The following is a 22,408-nucleotide window of genomic DNA, read 5'->3' on the forward strand; positions in this document are numbered from 1 at the left end:
GATATCACCACCACTACCTACCAAGTGGGAACTGTTCTGCGGGTATTAGAGACTCTTGGTAGAAGAGCTGTACATTATAGTAAGTTGCATATACTGTCAAGATATTTTTCGTCCACTGTTTAATTTGTAGATTAACCTTCTCATTTGTGTTTTCTATATTACCATCATATAATTTGTCATTATGTTTCTTAAAAGAAAATTTTTTTAACCTAGGTGATGTTTTTAGGAGAAATTGAAGAAATCTTAGATGTCATTGAACCAACACAATTCAAAAAAATTGAAGAGCCCCTTTTTAAGCAGATATCCAAGTGTGTATCCAGTTCTCATTTTCAGGTATGGTGTTTTCAGTGAAGCCATTTATATTTTATATTACTTTTCTTAGTTTTGATGTTTCTGAATGTCTTTTTTAGGTTGCAGAAAGGGCACTGTACTTCTGGAACAATGAATATATTCTTAGTTTGATTGAGGAGAATATTGATAAAATTCTGCCAATTATGTTTGGCAGTTTGTACAAAATCTCCAAAGAACACTGGAATCCGTAAGTGTCTTTTATGTCGATTGTGTCATTTTTGTTTTTCTGACATCTTTGTCATTTGATCTCATAACCCATACATAGGAAACCTATACAGATTTGGAACTCCCAAGGTTAACATCACATGGTTCTATTCTGCAATGAGTTTTATGAAGTTGTACATATATGTGGGTCTGTATGTTTGTTTGTTTGGAGCAGAGAAAGGTTTATTGCAGGGCTAAATGAAAAGAATGGGGTGGCTCATCCTTAAAAACTCTGAACTCCTGCATGTTCTTAATTCCAGTTTAGAATTGCAAACCTAGGGACTGTTTGGTGTGACATTTTGCCAGTATCCAGGTTCACCTCTCAGCTGGCTTAGCCCAGGGAGAAGTGTCAAGTGCTCAAGGTCGTGTCAGTGATGTTTAGATTGCGTATGTTCTAAATCCTGTAACATCCTTATCCTGTTGTCTACTTTTCTTCTTACAAGTCATAGTAAGTGCATCTTTTTCAGCTTCTTTTAATGCTGTTATTCAGGATTTGTGGTAGTAGACTCTAGAGCAGACAGGAAGCTGGCCATAACATTTTTAGGGTTTAACCCAAGCATGACACAGTGGGAAGGACGTTAAGTTTTGAAATCAGATAGACCATCTCTGCTACCACTGGCTGGGTGACCTTCAACAAATTACTGAACTTCTTGAGCTTCAGCTTATCCTCACTAGTGGACTGACTGAGTCAGTCAGTGTCAGAGCCACCTCAGAGGTGATAGTGTTCGCTTCCCCATCTGTTAGTGGCATCAGTGACCCAGCACTGGCTTGCTTCACTTTAGGACCATTGTAGCGCTGGTGTACAATGTGCTGAAGACACTCATGGAGATGAACGGCAAGCTTTTCGACGACCTCACCAGCTCTTACAAAGCTGAGAGACAGAGGTATTTGACATTTTACATTACAAACCTAACTGTGCATTTTAGATTAGTTGAATGTGATTCATTCCATAAGGTTGTTTAAAAAGCCACTTACATCAGTCATTACAATTTGAACATCTCAGGTGGTGTTAGTAGTTTAGAACCTGCCCGCCAGTGCAGGAGATGCAAGAGACACGAGTTCAATCCCTGGGTCAGGAAGGACGAAATGGCAACCCACTCCAGTATTCTCACCTGAAGAGAATCCTACGGACAGAGGAGCCTGGAGGGCTACAGTCCATAGGGTTGCAAAGAGTCAGACAGACTGAAGCGACTTAGCAAATAAACACTTTATGGGCTTCCCCAGTCGCTCAGGGTAAAGGTTCCACCTGCTAGTGCGTATGAGCAGAGGAGCCGGGCAGGCTGCAGTCCAGGGGGTCGCAAAAAGGTGGACCAAACAAGAACCACAGTAATACTTTAACGTCAAATGCGGGTGAACTCCTGATGGTTAGATTATGGTTTTAATGTGGATCGTAAACTCTGATCTTGTGAGCCTTAGACTGCATCAGTCTTGGTAACATCTACATTGTGAAATACAATTTATACTAAACTTTAAATACTATTATACTCAATTTTATTTTTACATTTATGAGAATTGCTTTTGTCCACATGGGCTTCCATAGTGAGCTTATTCTTTAACTGTTTCTTGCATAATATTTAAACTTAAGGTGGACAATAACTGATGTACCTGAGCCCCTTTATTTCTAATAAGTGTATCACTGATGATGTTTGGAAAAACTGATCTACTTTGACTGTAAGTTCCTGGTCCTGGTTTTCTGGTGACAAGTAGAGAAGGGATCTCTCTTCTTCAAGGTCATCCTAGTCCATCAATAACTCAATGCATTATTTCTCTTAAATAGCACCTTTCAGGCAGGAATACAAATTACATAGTTAAGAGCCCTCGGAAGCAGTAGGAAGAAGGAAGAGATGACTGGGATCATATGAAACTTACATTGAAAAATGCGTATTTCACATAACTAAGACTGATCCTTGTATCTCACTATCTGCGTAAATCAGCACTTTTGTCCCCTTAAAGCATATGTAACTGCAGAACTGTAAGCCTGTGGGTTTTTCACACATTTATATAGCCCTTCAGAATAGTTTGGTCCACGTTATTCAAAAATGTTCTCTTTAGAACTAAAATTCAGTATTAATAGTTGAAGCAACATGTTTTGAGTTCTGTGGGGTTTTTTAGAGATTGTTCAGACCAAAGTTTCCATCTGACGTGTAAGAGACAAGAGACAGTTAGGCACAGACTGGTTGGTGGCTTAGAGATGGGATGCTGAAGGACGTGGGTCCACCAGGAAACGGCTCCAGACCGACTCGTGGCCAGCCCATCAGTCTGTTGGCAAAAGAGTGGTCGTGACCACTATAGCCCCTGCACGGGGTTTACGTGACTGAGTCCACGTTAAGAGTGCTTTGTCAACCAGAAAGCACTAATACAGTGGCCATGGCGATGGTGATCCATTTCAGTTGGTGCAGGAGATGCACGGACATGGTTAAGTACACTGAGGAGAGTAATGGCAAGGAACGCCGTGCCCTAGGTAAACCTGAGTCTCAAATGCTTTAGGTGGAGGGGTTTAAGTGAAACGTGAGTCAGTAGTCTATTTTCCAGCAAACTGCCAAACAGCATGTTTCTTCAAGCTATGAAATAAGTTTCTAACTACAAAATTCTTGCTTTGTTTACAGGGAGAAAAAGAAGGAATTGGAACGAGAAGAATTATGGAAAAAATTGGAGGAGCTAAAGCTAAAGAAAGCTCTAGAAAAGCAGAACAGTGCTTACAACATGCACAGTATTCTCAGCAATACAAATGATGAATAAAAAAAAAAGCCTGCCACCTCTGTTGGCTAGGCGGTTTTGTACACTTTTTTGAAATATGTAAAAATTATGAAACAAACCTCATCGGTATAATATAATTAAAAGGCCAATTTTTTTTCTGGCAACTGTAAATGAAAAAATATATGGACTAAACATAGCCCTGTGCTGTATCATGGCCACAGTATATTGTAACCCTTGCCTAATCATTGATTTGTGTCACTTGTGAAGTTTCACAGAAATGAATGGACTTTATCATCGATGTGATACGAGTGAAATAATTGTGGGCGTGCTAAGAACCATGACTTGAGTCCTGGTTTTGGTTGTGCTGCACATAGGCACAGTAGTCTGCTCTGTGTGTTTTTCCCTTTGATAATGTGCTTTTCACATCGCTGCAGACCTTTGTTACATCCTAGGAAAAAAGACTATTTCCTAAACTAAAACTAAGGTGTAATTCTTATCCTTTCTTTCATCTCTTCCAGAAGTATGATGGAGGGAACTACTTGCCCTAAGCCTTCCTTTTGATATATTACTGTACTCTGGAATTTGAGCAAAAACTTAATTTCCAGGCTTTTAAAAGCACAAATTATAAATAAAAGCTGGGAAAGTAAACCAGGTTTCTGATCAGTCCTTATGAATCTCCCCCTTCATCTGCAACTCCCCAGGGTGATGAGCACAGACGCGTGGAGGCAGCACGGTGAACACCGCCTGCCTCTCAGTCCATTCCTCCTCTTCCTCCCAAAGGCTGAAGGCAGGGCCTTCCCAGTCCTCGCAGCCTGCCCTTCTCCGGCCCCTCCCGACAGGGACGGAGGCGTTGAGCCCCACGGTGTGGTGGTGCGGAGCGCGTGTCACTGCCTGGCTGTACTTAAAGGAGATGCAGTAGGCGTCCTCTGTAGGGTTCTGAAAAGGCGGCCAGTAGGAAGCCATGTACGTTTTTACTTGGTCAAGTATTTCTCACATTTTATTATCAGAGTACCATTCCAATCTCTTGCAGTTGTGTGGAAAACTGTTTTGTAATGAAAGATCTTTATTGGGGGATTGAGCAGCATTTAATAAAGTCTATGTTTGTATTTTGCCTTATGTCACCTTTGCTTTTTTCAGCACTGAGACATCCAGAAGCCCCGCCCCCTCCATTCATTCATATGTATGTACAAACGTATGTAATACATGTATACAGAGAAAACTTGTAAGGCAAACTGCAAGTTGTATGCCAATTAGAGAATAGGAAGACTGTGTGCCAGAGTTGAGTGTTGCAGCCATTTACCAAAGTTTTCTGTTTCACAGAATTTGTACATAAAATTCTAAATTTGAGGATATCTCTCCATCTCCCTTCATGTCCCTTTATGTTAATAGGATGGGTTTTAACTTACCTTAAATGTGTATACATACATACACAGTGTTAATTAAAACAGACCCAGGAGCAAAACCTCAAAATCTGTAAGTAATGGCACTGTTTTTTATAGGGGGCAGGGAGATTGTGGCAGAATCAGAAATTGTTACCAAGCTTTCCACTACTGATACCTGATTCTGCTCTTTCACAACCATAAAAAACTCTAGCACACTATCCCTAGGTCACTGCGAAAGCAACTCGTTCCACTCATTGTGGCCCCAGGAGAAACTTTCTTTCAGGATACGGCTCATATTTTACACTGTTTCCAAGTGGCAGCCTTACTGCAACCATCCAGATCCAGTGTTTCTGCCCAGTGCTCCACGCTAACCGGAGGCCAGCTGGGATTACCGACAGCTGGGGGCAGCACACGTAGAGGAAGAGGAATCCTACTGCTGAACACCACGGAAGGCAAACCCAGCCTCCCCAGAGGCGAAGGCTGGGTCTGAATGTCTATTTTGTTCGTCTAAGCATATATCCTTTTACTAAGAGCAGCTAGAGTAGGTTTTGGCAGACTGCAGTTAGTTAATAGCTGTTAAAGAGCTAGAAACACTCACTTCCGACCAGGTACTCTAAAGCATATTGAAGAGGTTTCTCAACTTCCTAAAATAACAGGAAGTGCAGTTTTAGTATGTTCATTGGAGCCAATTTTGTGAGATACTTAGTCTGAAAATGGTGTGTCAACTTTAGAAATACTTTAAAAATACACACACTTGTTTTTCAGTACTGTTAATGTAAGCTTCTATGCTGGACTTTGCCTTACAGAAAGGTGTTACAAGACCTCAGTTAAAGTTCGTATGCCTGCTTCGGTGCCACAGAAAAATGGCACGGAATATTTCCTTACACAAGTTCACTTTTAATAATTCAACCAAAAACCACAGTTTCTTGCTAAGTTAGACATGAGATTAAAATTGAACCCCTCATACATTGGAGTTTTTCTCTTTGAATTACCTAAAACCAAGTTATGAAATTGAAGAAGTGCTACCCAAGTCCTCTCTGGATGCAAAGGGCATGTAAACAGTTTAGAACTCCAAAAAATAATTTCCAAAACCTTAAATCAGTCAATGGCTACCATGTGAAAAATACCCAGACGGTACTCCTTTCAGGCTAGGCTGAAAGCTCTGAGGGTCCATGCTGAGTGTGCCTTTCTCAGATGGGTGGGCTGCAGGACAGCAGAGTTAACAGCTTATTCATGGGGTTTCACCGCCACTTCCTGCCCACCCTGCACGTGGTCATGACGTACCTCGGAGTCCAGGCTAACACTTCCTTTTATTGGGAGGTCATGGGATAAACGCGTACCGGTGCCTACTGATGTAGCAGATGCGCACACCGGCACACTGATTCCTTCTGTATTAACCTAACTTTTATTCACCTGTTAATGAGATCATCAAAACACAGAGGAGGGACCTACTATGCACACATGTCCTAGCGCCTCTGCATGTTAATCACACCCAACTCAGACATGCATCCGTCAATATTCTAGCCAGACAGGCAGGTGGCTGCTCAGTCCACAAGTGATCTAATTACTATAGTATCCACAGTAGTTTTTAAAAAGTCTCATTTAATATTTAACACATGAGAGTATGTCAGAGACTTGTACATGGCACCAGAGATATGAGGGGTTTTCTGCTGCTCGCAAATGGCACACTGGCTCCACACTGACCTCCACCGCCGGAAAGTCACCAGTGCGGAGAGAAGAAAGTCACACACCCTTCATTTAAAAAAACCTCAAGGAGAAGACCTGCGGTCAGAACCTTAATCATCCTGTCGGACCTTAACTATACACCAAACCAAGGAAGAAGGAAGACAGCTTCCACAAACCTTGAGAACACTGGATTCTATCTGAGTCCATCTTCCATTTGACATATTCATGTCATATGTCAAAAAATGTTCACCAATAATTTAAATACTTAAATAACGTTTATGTCATCCACTGGATCTGTTCCACTGGGCTCTAAGATAGTCTCGTTGGGGGGCCGGGTTAGAAGCTGCAGTGTGACAGGCTAGGCCCCCGGCAAAGCCTGTTTTCTTCAAGTGAGGACTGGATTGCTGGCAGCCTGGTTTACCAAAGTGGAAGTGATGAGAACTTCCATCAACTCGGGCAGTTTCTAGGAACAACACCGACAACCTCAGCTTATGTGGTTTGTTGCCTGACCTCTTCTCTTAAGGTATCGTCTCCGAATTTTGATCATCCATTTCACACTCAGTTTGGCAAATTCTGCAGCTTTAAATAATGCCAAGAAGGCTCCACAGAGAAGAGCAATTGTGTTCCAAGGATTGGCGGTGATTATCTGCGAAACGGAAACAAACACAAGTTTCTCAGCTGGCTTCCATTTTTGATTCTCAGTGTTATTGTCAAAGAGCCCCCCAAATTACTGGCACAACAAGAAAAACAACTGGTCTTTAAGACTGCCATAACTTGGGACTTTCCTGGCTATCCAGTGGTTAGGACTCCATGCCTCCACGGCAGGGTGCACGGGTTCGATCTCTGGTCAGGAAACTAAGATTCGGCATGCCACTTGGTGCAGCCAAAAAACTGTTACATTGCCATAACTCTATGCTTCGTTCATAGCTCCAGTTTGAGGAGAAAAATACTAGTCCCTCCTGATAATAAAGTGATCCTGAAAGGGAAAAAAAAAAAGGGAATTTTTCAAAAAAGCTCTGCACAAATAAGATAATCAGTGCTGCGTTTTAAATTTCTGGCCTAATTCACAATGCAACCTTGTTTCCAAACAACACTGACGGCCTGCCTGCAGGCCAGGCCCCTCCGCCTCGCCTGCCGGGGCTGCTTTCCTGAATCACTCATCTTTCCAGGCCCCTCACAGCTTCCGCTGGCCACTAAGCCAAACCCTCTCAACGTGAGCAGAGAGATTTCTCCCACAATCTCCCCTGGCAGTTCCTCACGGTCTGCAATTACTTCCTTTATGGCTTAGACGGTCCTTTGACCGACTGAAACTCCTTCAAGGCCGAAGTCACGGCTTGTATGTCTGAGTTCCCCGCTTGGTCAACACACAGCACTTCAAAGTCCTGGTTCAGCAGGATCGGGCTCATCTATGAGAGCGGTTACTCCACCACCACCATTCAGGATGGCTGTGAAGCTGACAGACGACCTAAGTCAAGCGACCTTGAGCTCAGGGCTTTACGTGGCCCGTAACAGGACTTAAAACACTGAACACAGCAGGTTAGAAGACGCGTGATCACACATTTCCCCTGTGGGACTAAAGGCATTCACTCTTCTGTGTGGCGTCTTTTATTCAGGGAGTCCGCGCACACTTACTGCGTGCACGGCCCAGCTAGGCCCATGACTTAACAGCGGGGTGGCATCACACACCACGTCACAGAGACCCTCCCGGTCTGAGCCTCAGCTGTACGATGTCTTCCCCCAGCCCACAACCGCATCAAGATACTTTGTGATGATCTTAAAACAACTGGTTATCAGATCCAGGACTGGCTCTGGTGGATGGCGTCTCAGGAATGTTCTTCTGGCAAAACTGTCCCATTACTCCTCCCCTTTTGAGACGGTAAGTCTAGAATCTGACATTAATTGATGCTCCCTTTAATTTCCGATTAGTACCTTTCCTTTTTTTTTTCCTTTCTGGCCCCACACCACAGGCCATGTGGGCTCTTAGTTCCCCGACCAGGGATCAAACCGGCGCCCCTTGCATTGGAAGCATTAACTTAACTACACTGGACTGCCAGGAAAGTCCCCTGAAGAGTACCTTTCTACTCTGACTTATGACAAATAAAAGATTCTTACTCTACAGAGAAGCAATAAAAAAACACTGGCTTCCAACAGCTGTAACTAGATGATTAACTTCGTGCTCGCTACCCCACTCACTCACTACCAATACTCAGTGGCTGCTCTGGACTACGCACCTGTGGACACCAGTTAAATGGTGAACAAAGACGGAGCCCCCGTGTTCGCAGGGCAGACAGTCCAGAGCTGAAGTTGAGATTAAACACAAATGAGACACAAGACGCATGCCATAAATACAAGCGACAGATCAGCGCTACAGAAGGAGATGAGGACGGCCCGCGAGGATGAGCCAAAACGGCTCAGGAGGAAGCTCACGGTCAGGACCTGAGGTAATACTCACGTCCTGGACTTTCTGGATGAAAGGATCTTTCCATTCAAAGACCACGAAGAACAACTGAGCGCTCTTCTCGGCTGCGGGTCTCTGGTCAATGTAGTTAACCACACTGGTCTAGGTACAGAGGAGAGAAAGCAGTGTCACCGCCTGTGTGCTGCCCTGGCCGGGGCTCCAGGGAAGGAAAGGGCAGTTCAGGGGATCCGACACCCCGGCTCCCCTTGCTCCATCTTTTGGAGGCAGAGAGACAAAAACCCTCCTCTACATGACGTCCTGAGACTGGTCCCAGAGCCCAGGCTTCAGCTCGGTTCCTACAGTTTCTGAAAGAAACAGGCAGGATCTGGAGTACACAGTAGGTGTTCTGGACTCACCGAAATCTGTAACTAGATGCCTGTGCGTGCTAAGTCACTTCTGTCGTGTCTGACTCTGTGCAACCCCATGGACCGGAGCCCACCCAGGCTCCTCTGTCCCTGAGATTCTCCAGGCAAGAATACTGGAGTGGGTTGCCATGCCCTCCTCTAGGGGATCTTCCCGAACCAGGGATCGAACCTGTGTCTCTTACGTCTCTGGCACTGGCAGGAGGGTTTCTTTACCACTAGCGCCTCCTGGGAAGCCAGATATCTGTACTCCTGATTAAATCATTTTCAAAGTACTGTGTAAGACTCAACTCACAACATAAAAATCTCACATTTCAAAATACTTGACCTGAAGAGCTGAGTGTTACAACCCTTCCAGTCTTCCGGGACAAAGTGCAGCCTCACAGCCTGGCCCAGCCGAACACTCCCTGTAACGGTTAGCAGGCGTGCTTGGTGAGGCCTGGCCACAGCTGCTGCAGAGGCTGGGAGGCGAGATGGAGAGCAGACAGGTCCCGGGGCAGAAGCCTGGCTGTGTCATCATCTACTCTGAGCCCTTCCTTTGCATTCATCGGTTCAGTTCTGTTCAGTCGCTCAGTCGTATGCGAATCTTTGCGACCCCATGAACTGCAGCACGCCAGGCCTCCCTGTCCATCACCAACTCCCGGAGTTTACTCAAACTCATGTCCACTCATGTCCACTGAGTCGGTGATGCCATCCAGCCATCTCATCCTCTGCCGTCCCCTTCTCCCGCCTTCAATCTTTCCCAGCATCAGGGTCTTTTCCAATGAGTCAGCTCTCCTCTGCACTCATAAACAGGACAAAACGCCCATCTCACTGAGCTGTAGTGAGGCTCTCATAAAACAACACACAGGATTTTGAACCTTACAACATGATATAAAAACATTACAAAAATAATTTTTAAAAAATTTTTGTTGAAAGGAGTGTTCACATCCCCTGCCAAAGACTTCCCGTGCAGACAATGCTAAAAGGCACGCATGCCTTCCACAGCACACAGGCTTGCAGGGGGCTGGCCCCCTGGTTTCAGGTCACAGCTGGAGCTCCCAGGGGACCCAGGGAGGCCTGGGTGAAGATCTAACCATAAGGTGGACACGCCGAGTCTCCTTTCTCAGCTGATTTGGGGGCCAGATAAGAAAGAATTTGTGGAGCTCTTGGCAGAAAAGGGTGGTGTAAAAATCCAGGCGATGACAACCATCTTGCACAACAGAAATATTTTAAGGACCTACTGCCAGGGGGTCGTCACCACCTATGGCAGGAAAGAAAAAAAACTGTCTCTTAAAGACAACTGGCTTCAAGCCTTTCCCAAAGGCCTCCCACCTAGAGAAGTCCTAGGAGCGTGGTGCAGGCAGGGGCAGACCCAGAGGAGGCCCTGAGTACCTGGCTTCCATCGGCCCATCCGTCAGCTGGAGTGGGTCCTTCTACTTCAACCCGGCCCCTCCCTAACGCTGCCCCTCGGAGTCCAACCCAAATGGAACTCCTCCATGGGGAGCAGAGGATGAGAGAACAGAGCGGTCTCCTCCAGGCCCCTGCAGGCCCCCAGCCACCGACACACAACACTCGGGATGGTTGGCCCCTGGGCGTGGATGCCGGCGGGAGGACTGAGCCCCCGCAGGGGCTGAGGCCGAGGCAACCCCAGGGTCCCCTCCCTCCACCCCTGCTCCACGCCTTTTTCCAAGAACCTCTCCCTCTCCTGCCTGGATCACGGCATACTTCCTGGCTTCAGGTTAGCAGGCTGAAAGCGTTTGGATTACACTTCCCATCAGTAGAGAGTTCTGAGCATGTACCCAACACATTTATCACTCTCTTACAAGTGACATTACTATTACTGTCCTAACGTTACCTGCATTTTAAAACACTCAAAAAGAAAAAATGAGATTTTTAAAATATAAAAAGAAACTTCTCCCCCTGTGTCCCAACGGGTCACCATGCACCCAACACTTCAGAGGTGACTCACTATATCTAATCTCTGCGAATAGTCTTTTTTTTTTTAATGCAGCTACCAGCTATGAAGGCAGGAGGGAGTGGAGCAGAGCTACATGCCAGCTCAGATCCAGCTGGGCCAGGCACCGCTCTGTGAAACGCTCCAGCGTGTGCGCTCTGAGAGCTGCTGGGACAAAAGCAAAGGGTCTGGAGCAGGCCAGGCCTGCAGAAGGGACACGCAGCGAGCCCCCAGCGGCAGGCCCATTCTCTTCCTGGTGAACATCCACTCACCCTTAAGATCCCAGGGCAAAGCTGACCCCTCTGAGAGGCTTCCCTGCACCTGGGATTCAAGGGTGGACCCAGGGCGCTGCGAGGCGAGCCCAGCGCCACCTACCTCCTGCCGGAACTCCACCGCCTCCCGCCCGTCCTCCTTGGTCTCCACCAGGGACATCTTGACCCAGGTCCGGAAGCCCCCCGAGAACTTCCAGCTGGAATAGGCGCTCTCGCAGGCCTGCATGAAGCTGGCCCTGTCTGGGCTTGGAGGGCAGAGAAGGAAGATCCGTGTTAACTGGCCAGACTTAAACTCCAGCCCCTACAGCCAGCCAGCTCCTCTGCTGGTACCGGCAGGACATGGCCCACCCACTCCTTCCTCACGGCTGGAGGGGGAGCTGTCACCTGCCTCAAGGCCAGAGTGTGGTCCCTGGAGCCCCCAGCAGGAGCCCCCACTTCCTGTCTTCTCCACCACCTGCTCCCAGCAGAGGCCTGCAGACGGGGCTGGGCCCCCCAGCACCCTGGAGAACTCAGCTTCAGCAGCCCTGGGGTGCCCTCACTGCCCGTCAGCCTCCCTAAAGGCCCAGAGAGGGGAGGAGGGCTCCCTTGGGAGCTCTCAGCCAGAGGAGGCACCTGCAGTGCCCGCCCCAGGGTCACAGAGGAAACGACAGGGCATCGCTGAGAATGCTCAAAGCGGGGCAACAGGGAGGCACTGGGCAAGGAGGGGACGTGGCCCGCATCCGCAGGGAAGGGCGGGGAGCTCCAGCTGGAAGAAGGCACAGAAGAGGCTGAGGTGGAGGCTCCGAACCCCAGGACGGGGCCACAGGTGTGACCGGCGGAGGCGGCTCATGGCCACGTCAGCCCAGGGATGGGGAGGCCTGCCTTCAGCCACGGCTGCTGCTCTGTTTCCTTGAAACCGAGTCACTGCCCCCTCAGGCCCCCTGCAGGACCCGCTCCTGCCACCCACGACCACTCTGGGCCCCAGAGGTGGTGCAACGGGGGTGTCCCAAGATGGACAAGAACTTGCACCCTCCTGCTAGAAACGGGTGGCATGTGGGCACCGGGCCCTCCCTTAGGGCCGGCCCCAGCCCCCAGACACCGCAGGAATGCAGCCCAGGGCAGAGGCTGGCCGCCCAGGGCCTCACAAAACCCAGGCAGCTCCAGTCTGTCCTCCACAGCGCCGTCAGGGAGCGGTGGATCCAAGCGCCCACCCTCCGGGGCGCAGCCAGCTCTGCGTGAGGGGTCAGAACACGCCCCCAGCCTCCCCAGACTCGGTCAGGGGCCCTCCGTCAGCCTGGCGGCCACCTGACGTCCCCGATTCCTGGCACCTGCCCCCGCCCCCAGCCCTGCGATGCACACGGCTAGAGTGAGATCCTTGGGGTCGAGCGGGGTCTGAAGGGCACCTCTGCAGGAACTCCTGGAAGGACGAGAAGAGCAGGTAATCAATGGCGCTGAAGTCCTCGCTGCTCTGGTTCAGGCGGAACTGGAGGAAGACCAGCTCCCGCTTCTGCACCTCCCGCGGCCCCTGCACAATCAGGGCGGATTTCTGTAGAGACAGAGAGACCAGAGTGCCAACCTGGGGAGCCGGGCACACGTGCCCACCCACCAAGGCCAGTTCCCCAGCAGACCAGGCCCGGGCAACCCAGGACACAGGAGTCTCCGCCAAGGGGCAGCCCCTGCCCCACCTTGACTTTCCTCTCAGGCTGGGGCAGGACACACCTCACAGGTCCCACCCTGGGGGCGTCACCGGGCCTGGCGGTGCCTCTCGGGGGAGCTCCACCGCTCTGCCTGGTGCAGGGAGGGACGTGGGGCCCGGGGCACAGGTGTCTCCTCTCTAGTTCACGGCCGTGGACGGCAAGAAGCCAGCTGGGACCGCAGGCAGTAATTGCAGTCAGCTTCTGTCTGCACGGAAACGACTCTCCCTTTGAGCCCTCACTTCATGAATTTCTATAATAGTCAGTTAAACTATAACTACTATAACAAATACAACTGGCCTGGACAGGTGTGGGCCACGAGGACTCCTGGTAAGCATCCCACTCAGAGGGCAGCCAGGAGGAAGGACGGCCAGGGAGCCTGTAGCTGCAGCATCGTCCCAGTGGGCACAGGCTGGTACCCAGGGAACTAAGACAGCAGGGCATCCGGATAGTGTCTGCACTGTCCTATCCAGCTCTTCCTTAAAATTTCTTACAGTTCTTTTCATTTAAATTAGCTTCCATTTCCTGGAGTCAGTTCTTTTCGTTCCTCTCCATCCTTTCGTGCTGTTGGCCTCACATCACAGTCCGGCGGCCCTGAATTCTCCATTCTGAGTATAGGGCCAGGCTGACAAACGCGGGTCTGGGCTGTGGGCTTCCTCCTAAGCGGGGCTCTTGCAGGCTGGCCCCGGCCTGGGGCTGATGGGGAGGACACCCCGAGGCAGTGGGCCGTGCGGGCCAGCAGGTCAGGCGCTCCGCGTCCTCGTCTGCCGTGAAGTCCTTTCCCCCAGCGCTCTCCTCCTTGCACTGTGGACGTCCCATCTCCAGTTCTGCTGTTCCTCTATGTGGGCCCAATGCCCAGGCAGGTACACCCCACCCCGAGCTTATGCAGAGAAGGGCCCCGGGGCATTCTCCCCAGAGCAAACACTGTCCCCAGCAGCCCTGCGAGGGCTGCAAGCCGGGCCGGTGGGCCCACAGCCAGGATCCCCCTCTGCCCAACGGGCAGCCCGGCTCTTTGTGATGACAAAGAGCTGGGAGTGGGAGGAAAGCCTTCACCACGACAGCGGGGACCCCGTGGCACCTGCTTCCAGGCACGGGCTTTCCCAGGCCCTGCTCCATCGATCTGATCCAACAGGCTGTTTATACTTTACCCCAGTTCCTCAAAATCTCTGGTCCTCCTATCCGTTCTTGGTTGGCAGGGATATTATCGCTATTGTATCTTACGCTATCGTGTGCAGTAGTGGGAATCATTTCAGCAGGAGTTTAGGAGGAGGTCTAGAATACATATTAACAAAAAGTCTCAGAGGAATTCTTTCATCTCAAGGTCCACCTGGGGGCTCTGTTATCACCCAAGAGGCAGGTCCTGCTCCATACTCGACATGCAAGCTGCCTCGTCCGGCCAGTCCTTCTATCCGCAGCTTCACCATCTACTGCCCTTTGGGTGCCCCTGGCTCTCCAGAGACACCCACCTGTGGAATTTTGCTCAGAGACGCAAACAAGCATGCCGCTGCCTCCCTTTATGTTTTGGTGCAGAGTTCCTCTGCCTAGAAAGCCTTTCATTTCCTTCCTTGCTTTGAGCTGGAAAACTTAACGCAGCCCTGTACTTTAGGAAACAAGGATACAGGATGCAAAGGAGAAGATGTACATATACACAGAATTCCTTCCTTGCCTCCAGAACCCTGGTCGTCCACTTCCCGCTGCGCGGAGCCTCGGTAACGGCAGGGCCAAGGTCCTTGTTCCAGGACCAGCGCTCCTTCTCACACTGGCCCCTGTTACTCCAGAACACGGATTTCCAGGCCCCATCCCCAGGAAAGAACCATGATTCTGGTGGGCCCAAGTGGAACCCGGAATCTGCATTATCAGAAACGACCCTGGCAGTTCTGTTGCACACTCGGGTATGGGGCCTGCCTGGCAACATCACACCAGCTCCACTCTGCAGCCCTGCCTCCTTCCATCCAGGAGCGGTCTCATCACACTGCTGGGAATCGCAGAGGGTCACTCAGAGAACGCTCAGGCCCCACTGCCCGCCCTGGATGCAGGCGAGCCAGCCACGGCCACACCCCAGAGGATGGCCCCGTGTTTGCTGGGGGCAAGGGCCCACACTAAGGGCATGGGAGGCTAGCTGGCAGAAAGAAGGCGGGACCCTCAGGGAACCCGCTGACGGAGCCCTCTGCCCAGCCCCAGCCTGGGAGACGAGCGTTACCAGGGTCTGATTGGAGAAGGGGTCCGTGTAGTTGATCCTCTGAGTGGTGCAGTTCACATCTCCAGGCTGCCCGGGGCTCCTCAGAGGCGGGATGACCTCGTAATAATGCTTACAGCTGAGCAGCTGGGCCTGACCGGGATACAGAGCGATGCCTGGAGGAGGGACAGGGAGAAGTGAACACACCCCTAAAACCACGTCATGCATACTTTTTCACACTCATCAATCACCTAAGCCCAGGACTCCCGGGGTGACTGCAGAGGAGGAAGAAGAAAGAGGCTGTTTACAGAGGGTGGGGAGCCCCACGCCCTGCCCTCAGAAAGCCCTGCTCTCATGGAGGCAGCCGGGGCCTTCTCAGTTAGCCCCTCTCCTGGCCGGGGACGCAGCCTCCCCGGTGTCTACACCAACACCCACCCCATTCAGAGCCCCGCTCCACGTGCTCCCAGGGGGCCCCCCAAGACCGAGCCGGGAGGCCAGGCCCCCGGGACTGCCCCCCGCCTGCAGGCTCACCAGGCGGCCCTTGGCGGTGGGACTCCCCAGGTCTCCCCGTCTCTCATCTCCTGCTCCGGTTGGGAGCTCCCAAGTGTGCAAGTCACACCTCCCAAGTCCCTCCCCTTCCCCAGCCAAGGCACCTCGCTCCAAGCTCCAAGGATGGCAGCTACTCTAACCTCACTGAGGGCTGCACGTGACCCCGGGCACCGGCAGCGTCAGAGAGGCAGACGGACCAGATGAAACCCGCCAGGCCAGGGAGCGAAAAAGGGACCACCAGGCAAAACCCCCAGACGGAAGCCAAGGCGGCACACAGCGAGGGGGGCAATCACAAAACGGGCGAAGGCGCCGCGACCCGAGACTCCGGCTCTGCGCTGTGAGCAGTCCGTCCGGAGGGTCACGTGGGGTGTCCTGTGGGCACAGGGTGCGGGCACAGGCCGGGTGGGCAGAGTCCAAGCCCCCAGAGCTCACGCCCTCCCCACCCCACGCTCCGTTCACACCACGCTGCCAGAGCCCAGTACCAGCACCGCCGCCCTGGAGCAGGCAGTCCCCTCTTCGGCAGAGATGGCTCCCCTCTCCAGGCAGGCCCCAGCCACCTCTGGATGGCCGTGCCTCCCCCGCCCCGCGGGACTCCCACTTCGCGGCATCACTGGCCCCGGCTCCAGCCAGGCTAGACTCACCTCCCCAGAGAAGCCCTGTCTCCCTAAGCTCACCTCTGCTCCTACAGACCCGCCTCCCAGAGAAACTCTTCCATTAGCCAACGCCCAGATCAAATCCCGCTGTGAGCGAAGCCTTCTGTGCCCACTCCAGCCCTGCAGCCAGCACTCCAGGCTCAGTCCGCCTCCCTCCTCAGCACACGACCCTCTGGCTGGGTACCAACCCAGACTGTGCTGGGACTCCCTGCCCTGCCCGTGGTGCCTGGCACTATGCCAGGAATGCAACGGTGGCTCAGTGGGTATTGAGAAGTCACTGCCCGGGACCTGATGCCTGTCCTGGGGCAGGCTCTACCTGGGGCATCGTAGCGATCCACCTCCTTGTAAGACACTGACATGACAGGGTGCTTGAGCTTCTCGCGGAAGTCCATGATGGTCTGGTAGACCAGGAAGACAGCCACGGCCATGAGCAGCAGGTAGATGAAGATGAGCAGGACTGAGAAGACGTTCTTCAGGCAGGCCTTGCTGAAACGGATGCTGCTGGAGGCCGACTCGCTGTCCAGGGCTGACCGACAACAACACACACATGACCCAGAGGTCGTCTCCAGGCCCCTGACATGCTTTACCCCAGAGGCAAGGCTGTCTGCACACCTTACCTCCCCCCACCCCAAAGCCCAACACCTGGCACCCATCAACACCACACACCACACTCCTGCTCTGCCAGGACGGGGACCCTGAGCTGGAGGAGACTCCCCCAAGATACGCTTCCAACCCAGCATGGGTGCTGCCCGCCCCTGACGAGCTGTATCAGTGTGCCCTCCTCTGCCCTGAAGGCCCTCTCACCCCAAGCCTGGCCTGGGAGCACTGTTCTCCCAACGGCTGCCTCCTAACTCATCCTTCAGGTTTCAGTTTAGAAAGGCATGTCCTCAAGGAAGCCTCCCCTGACCCCATAACTTGACTGTGGCAGCCCTTCCTCGGTGCCCCCAGGACACTCTATGGCCCCGGTCCCCACTCTGCAATGTCACTGTCTACATGTCTTTTTATCCCCCCAGGCTATGAGCTCTATGAGGGCGGACACGGGGCCATTCTTGTCCACACTGCACCCCCAGCCCTTCATGCGGTACCTGGAATACAGCGGGCCTTCTGTAACTAAACGGTGAATGACGGCATGTGTCCTGAGGCCATCCCCTCCCCAAAAGTCCTAAGGTGATGCCCCAACCCCGAGGGTGACAGTATTTGGAGCGGGGCAGTTAGGGAGGTAAGGAAGTTAAAGAAGGTCGTAAGGATGGGCCCTAATCCAACAGGACGAGTGTCTACAAGGAAGAGGAGGAGCCCAGTGGCATTTTCCACAGGACGAGAACAAAACATTTTCAATTTGTATGGACATACAAAACACCCAAACAGTCAAAACAATCTTGAGAAAGAAGAACAGAGCTGAAGGAATCATGCTCCCTGACTTAAGACTTTCAGTTCAGTTCAGTTGCTCAGTCGTGTACGACTCTTTGCGACCCCATGGACTGCAGCACAGCAGGCCTCCCTGTCCATCACCAACTCCCGGAGTTTACTCAAACTCAGGTCCATTGAGTCGGTGATGCCATCCAGCCATCTCATCCTCTGTTGTCCCCTTCTCCCTTCTTCAATCTTTCCTAGCAACTTGAGACTATGCTACAAGGTAATCAAAACAGTATGGTATGGGCACAAATACAGAAACACTGGTCAAAAGAACAGAATATCAAGCCCAGAAATAAACCCACACACTCGTGGCTAATTAATCCATGACAAAGGAGGCAAGAATATACAAAGTAAAAAAGAAAGTCTCTTCAGTAAGCGGTGTTGGGAAAACTGGACAGCTACGTGTGAAAGAATAAAATTAGAACATTCCCTAACAACATACACAAAAATAAACTCAAAATGGATTAAAGACCTAAACGTAAAACCAAATACTATAAAACTTCCAGAGGAAAACATAGGCAGAACACTCTTTGACATAAATCACAGCAATATTTTTTTGAATCCACCTTCTAAAGTAATGAAAATAAAAACAAAAGTAAATAAATGGAACTGAATTAAACTTAAAAGCTTAAAAATGAAAAAGACAATCTTATGGTCTAGGAGAAAATATTTTCAAACTACAAGACTGACAAGGGATTAATTTCCAAAACACACAAATAGCTTACATAGTTTAATATCAAAAAAACAAAAAACAATCCAAACAATGGGCAAAAGACCTAAACGGACATTTTTTCCAAAGAAGACATACAGATGGCCAAAAGGCACATGAAAAGATGTTCAATATCGCTAACTATTAGAGAAACACAAATCAAATCACAATGACATGATCACCTCACACCTGTAGAGAATGACCATTGCTGTAAGAGGCCTACAAATAATAAATGCTGGAGAGGGTGTGGAGAACAGGGAGGGCCTACACAACTGGTAGCAATGTAAGCTGGTGCAGCCACCATGGAGAACACTACGGAGCGTCCCCAGAAAACTAAAAACAGAATTCTCCATGACCCTGCAATCCTACTCCTGGGCCTGCATCTGGAGAAAACTCTGATTCGAAAAGATAACATGCACCCCAACGTTCACTGCAGCACTGTTTATAACAGCCAAGACACGGAAGCAACCTAAGTATCCAGCAACAGGTGCGTGGACAAAGATGTGGTACACACACATAATGGAACGCCGCTCATCCATTATAAAGGACGAAATAACCCCATTTCCAGCAACATGGATGAACACACAGATGACCAGATGAAATCAGTCAGACGGAGAAAGACAATCACAGGATATCATTTATACGTGGAATCTAAAAAAATAACACAAATGAACTTCTTCACAAAAGAGAAATAGACTCACACACTTAGAAAACAAATTCATACCAAAGGGGGTAGCAGGAGGGCGTGTGGGGAGAGAGAGATTAGGGATGTGGGATTAACATATACACTATGGTATAAAAACAGGGCAACAACAAGGGCCTACTGCAAGCACAGGGAACTGTACTCAGCATCACGCAATAACCCACACTGGAAGAGAAGCGGAAAAGGAACACACGTGCGTAACTAATTCACTCTGCTGTACAACCGAAACTAACAAAACACGGTAAATGAACCACACTCTGAGCGAGCAGAGGGAGCGACACGAGGGAGCTGACACACAGGAGTCACACATTAGAACATGCGGCCGGCGCCAAAGGAAAGCGGCCTCGGAGACTCCAGACTGCCCGCGCCGGGACCCTGAGCCTCAGCCTCCCTGACTGAGAAAAACGTTTCTGCTGCTTCAGCCACCAGCCTGAGGCACCTGGTTAGGACCAGCCGAGCTGAGACACTCCCTGAGGGTCTCTGCTCCTGAAACCGCTGGCTCCCTGAGGAAAAGGCCTGTCTCCTCCCCAGCCGCTGAGCACAGGGCTGAGGAGGAACGGGGCTCAGAATGGAAGCCCCCAAAGCTACGTGCTTGGCTTCTGGCTTCCAACAGCGACAAGGCTGCGTGGTCACACCACCCTTCCACAGAACACAATTACACACCTGGACAAAATAATTTAAAATTATTTGAAGGCACTGGAAAATGATCAAAAGCAAGCTGAAACTACCTCTTTTGGGAAAAAAAAAAAACTGCATCTGGTCAACTTGCAGCTTTTCGCCTGAGGGCGCTGAACAGTCTCCACAAGGTGTGGTGCAGTGGACAAAGCTCAAGGCTGGGGAAGCAGCCAGAAAGTTAGGGGAAAACTCTGACAGGGAGGCAGCCACATGGGGAAATGAACTCCCAAACCTGCAAACAAAACATGCTCCAGTTCTTGGTGGAAGACCCCAGGAGGGCCAGAAAAAACAGCAGCTGGAAACTGCAAGATTGACAATAGACTTCAGCTGCTCTTCATGCAAGGAATATAGAAGATTAGAACTTGAGTCTTGCTATTTTATCTACTTGCTAAAAAAAAAATTCTTCACAGGATGATAAGAGAATTCAGAACTTCTACTATGTGTCACTGAAAATGTCTAGTGTTCAACAAAATAAATCATTAGATGTGCAAAGAAACAAGAAAATGTGACCCAGGTTCAAGGAAAAAAGCTGTATATACAAAGCAGCACTAAGACAACCCCAAATGTTGCAATTAGCAGACAGGAATTTTACAACACCTAAAGGACTTAAATGAAAATGTATGGCTAAGGAATGAACAGAGGGAAAATACAGGAACTATAAAAAAGAACCAATTCTAGAGCTGAAAAGAAAAATAAATAAAATGAAAAACTCAACTGTGTAGTCTTTAACAGCAAAAGATGGCAGGAAAAACAAAAAGCCAGTGTAGCTGAAGTTAAATGAACAGAAAATATCCAATCCAAAAAAGACTGAAGAAAAAGCTAACAGAGCCTAGATAACTGTGGGACAACATCTAGCAGTCTAACAAAGGGCAACTGGAGAGAGAAAATAGATTGCAAAAAATATTTGAAAAATGAATGGCCCAAATTTCCCAAAATTTGGAGGAAAAAACATCAATTTATAGATTCAAGAAGCCCAATACATGCCAAGCAGGATAAGTAATAAACCACTTCTAGGCAAATCATACTGAAACTGCCAATGCAAAGATAAAAAAAATCTTGAAGGCACCCAGGAAAAAAAGGAGGGGGGTGCATATTACATACAGGAAATTATATCTAACAACAGGTTAATTTTTGATCAGAAATAATGAAGGAAAAAAAAAAAAAAAAGAAATAATGAAGGCCAAAAGACAATAGGGGCTTCCGTGTAGCTCAGATGGTAAAGAATCTGCCTGCAATGCAGGAGACCCAGATTTGATCCCTGGATGGGGAAGATCCCCTGGAGAAGGAAATGGCAACCCACTCCAGTATTCTTGTCTGGAGAATCCCATGGACAGAGGATCCTTGTGGGCTACAGTCCACGGGGTCACAAAGAGTTGGGACACAACTGAGCAACTAACACTACTCCTACTACTAAAAGACAATGGAACATCTTTAAAGTACTGAAAGAAAAAAAAATTCCATCAACTCAGAATTTTTAAATTCCACCAAACTAACCTTTAAAAATGAAAGTGATATTAAAGTATTTTCAAACACAAAAGCAGAGAGAATTTGTTACCAACAGATCTGCACTAGAATGTATGCTAAAGAAAACCCTGAAATGACACTAGATGGTAACTCTCAGATGCATAAGAAGGAACAAATATCCCTGGAAATGTTAAATATGTGGGTAAATATAAAGCTATTTAAATAATTTTAATTATTTAAGGCTATCTAAAGCAAAAATTATACAATAATACTGCAAATTTTCTAACTTTCAGGAAAGAAGCAACAGAGAAACAACAAACAAAATTTGTCTCTATATGAGACAAATAGAGAATAATAAAATGGTAGAACCAAATGCAACCATATCAACACTTAACAGTAAACAGACTAAACACCAATGAAAAGGCAGAGACTATCAGTCTGGATTAAATATAAGACCCAACCAAATGCTGTAATTAAGAGATGGACTTCAAATACAAAGACACAAGAGTATTTGCTCGTAACTATCTCATTTTCTTTTATTTAAAAGGCACAAAAGCAAGGCGCACAGAACTACAGAGGGTCCCAGGTGGTCAGAAAGAAGGAAACCATTCACTTCTCATCTACAAACAGTGAGCACCAACTCTGCGTGCAACACTTCGCACTGCGTGCTTCAGGGAGGTTCCGAGAGAGGAAACCAAGAGAGGAGGACTGATGGTTTGTGCTACAAGTGCTACAGAACTCCAAAGGCTATGAAGATGTAAGATGTGAGATTTCTTTCCTCAGAGGGAAGAAGGGGAGTCAGGGGGAAGTGCAGAGGTCAGCAGAGGCTTTGTGGAGAAGCCTGCATCAGCTCTGGGACTAAAGCACCAGGAGGATTCTGAGGAAGACATAATCTGTGTTCATTATTCATGTGTTTTGTGAATTGGAAGACCAGATCTCTAGCCCAGTGGAACAGTAGGAGCAGGGGCTGCAAACCCAGCTCTGCTACCAACTATCACTGCTCTGTGACCCAAGGCAAGCTATCTGACGCTCCTACGGCTCACTT

The 22,408-nt window shown here is 49.3% G+C and overlaps 2 protein-coding genes across 7 annotated transcripts in view; one reads left to right on the plus strand and one right to left on the minus strand.

Annotated features, from left to right (window-relative positions):
• PPP2R5A (protein phosphatase 2 regulatory subunit B'alpha) overlaps positions 1-4,363 on the plus strand; it is a 97,966-nt gene extending 93,603 nt beyond the window's left edge. For both annotated transcript variants that reach the window (XM_043486202.1, XM_043486201.1), the window contains exons 10-13: positions 214-333; positions 411-538; positions 1,338-1,439; positions 3,162-4,363. In XM_043486202.1, coding sequence (XP_043342137.1) covers positions 214-333; positions 411-538; positions 1,338-1,439; positions 3,162-3,294 — 483 coding nt within the window. In that variant the 3' untranslated portion in view covers positions 3,295-4,363. The remainder of the gene's footprint in view (positions 1-213; positions 334-410; positions 539-1,337; positions 1,440-3,161) is intronic.
• Positions 4,364-6,220: 1,857 nt separating this feature from the next.
• PACC1 (proton activated chloride channel 1) overlaps positions 6,221-22,408 on the minus strand; it is a 31,694-nt gene continuing 15,506 nt past the window's right edge. For 4 of the 5 annotated variants that reach the window (XM_043486203.1, XM_043486206.1, XM_043486208.1 and 1 more), the window contains 6 exons: positions 16,716-16,925; positions 15,222-15,373; positions 12,731-12,873; positions 11,452-11,593; positions 8,773-8,880; positions 6,221-6,966 (listed from right to left, as the gene is read on the minus strand). In XM_043486203.1, coding sequence (XP_043342138.1) covers positions 6,805-6,966; positions 8,773-8,880; positions 11,452-11,593; positions 12,731-12,873; positions 15,222-15,373; positions 16,716-16,925 — 917 coding nt within the window. In that variant the 3' untranslated portion in view covers positions 6,221-6,804. The remainder of the gene's footprint in view (positions 6,967-8,772; positions 8,881-11,451; positions 11,594-12,730; positions 12,874-15,221; positions 15,374-16,715; positions 16,926-22,408) is intronic. The other variant, XM_043486204.1, reaches the window with a different exon arrangement.

This window comes from Cervus canadensis, chromosome 13 (genome assembly GCF_019320065.1).
Source record: "Cervus canadensis isolate Bull #8, Minnesota chromosome 13, ASM1932006v1, whole genome shotgun sequence".
NCBI classification, from domain to species: domain Eukaryota; kingdom Metazoa; phylum Chordata; class Mammalia; order Artiodactyla; family Cervidae; genus Cervus; species Cervus canadensis.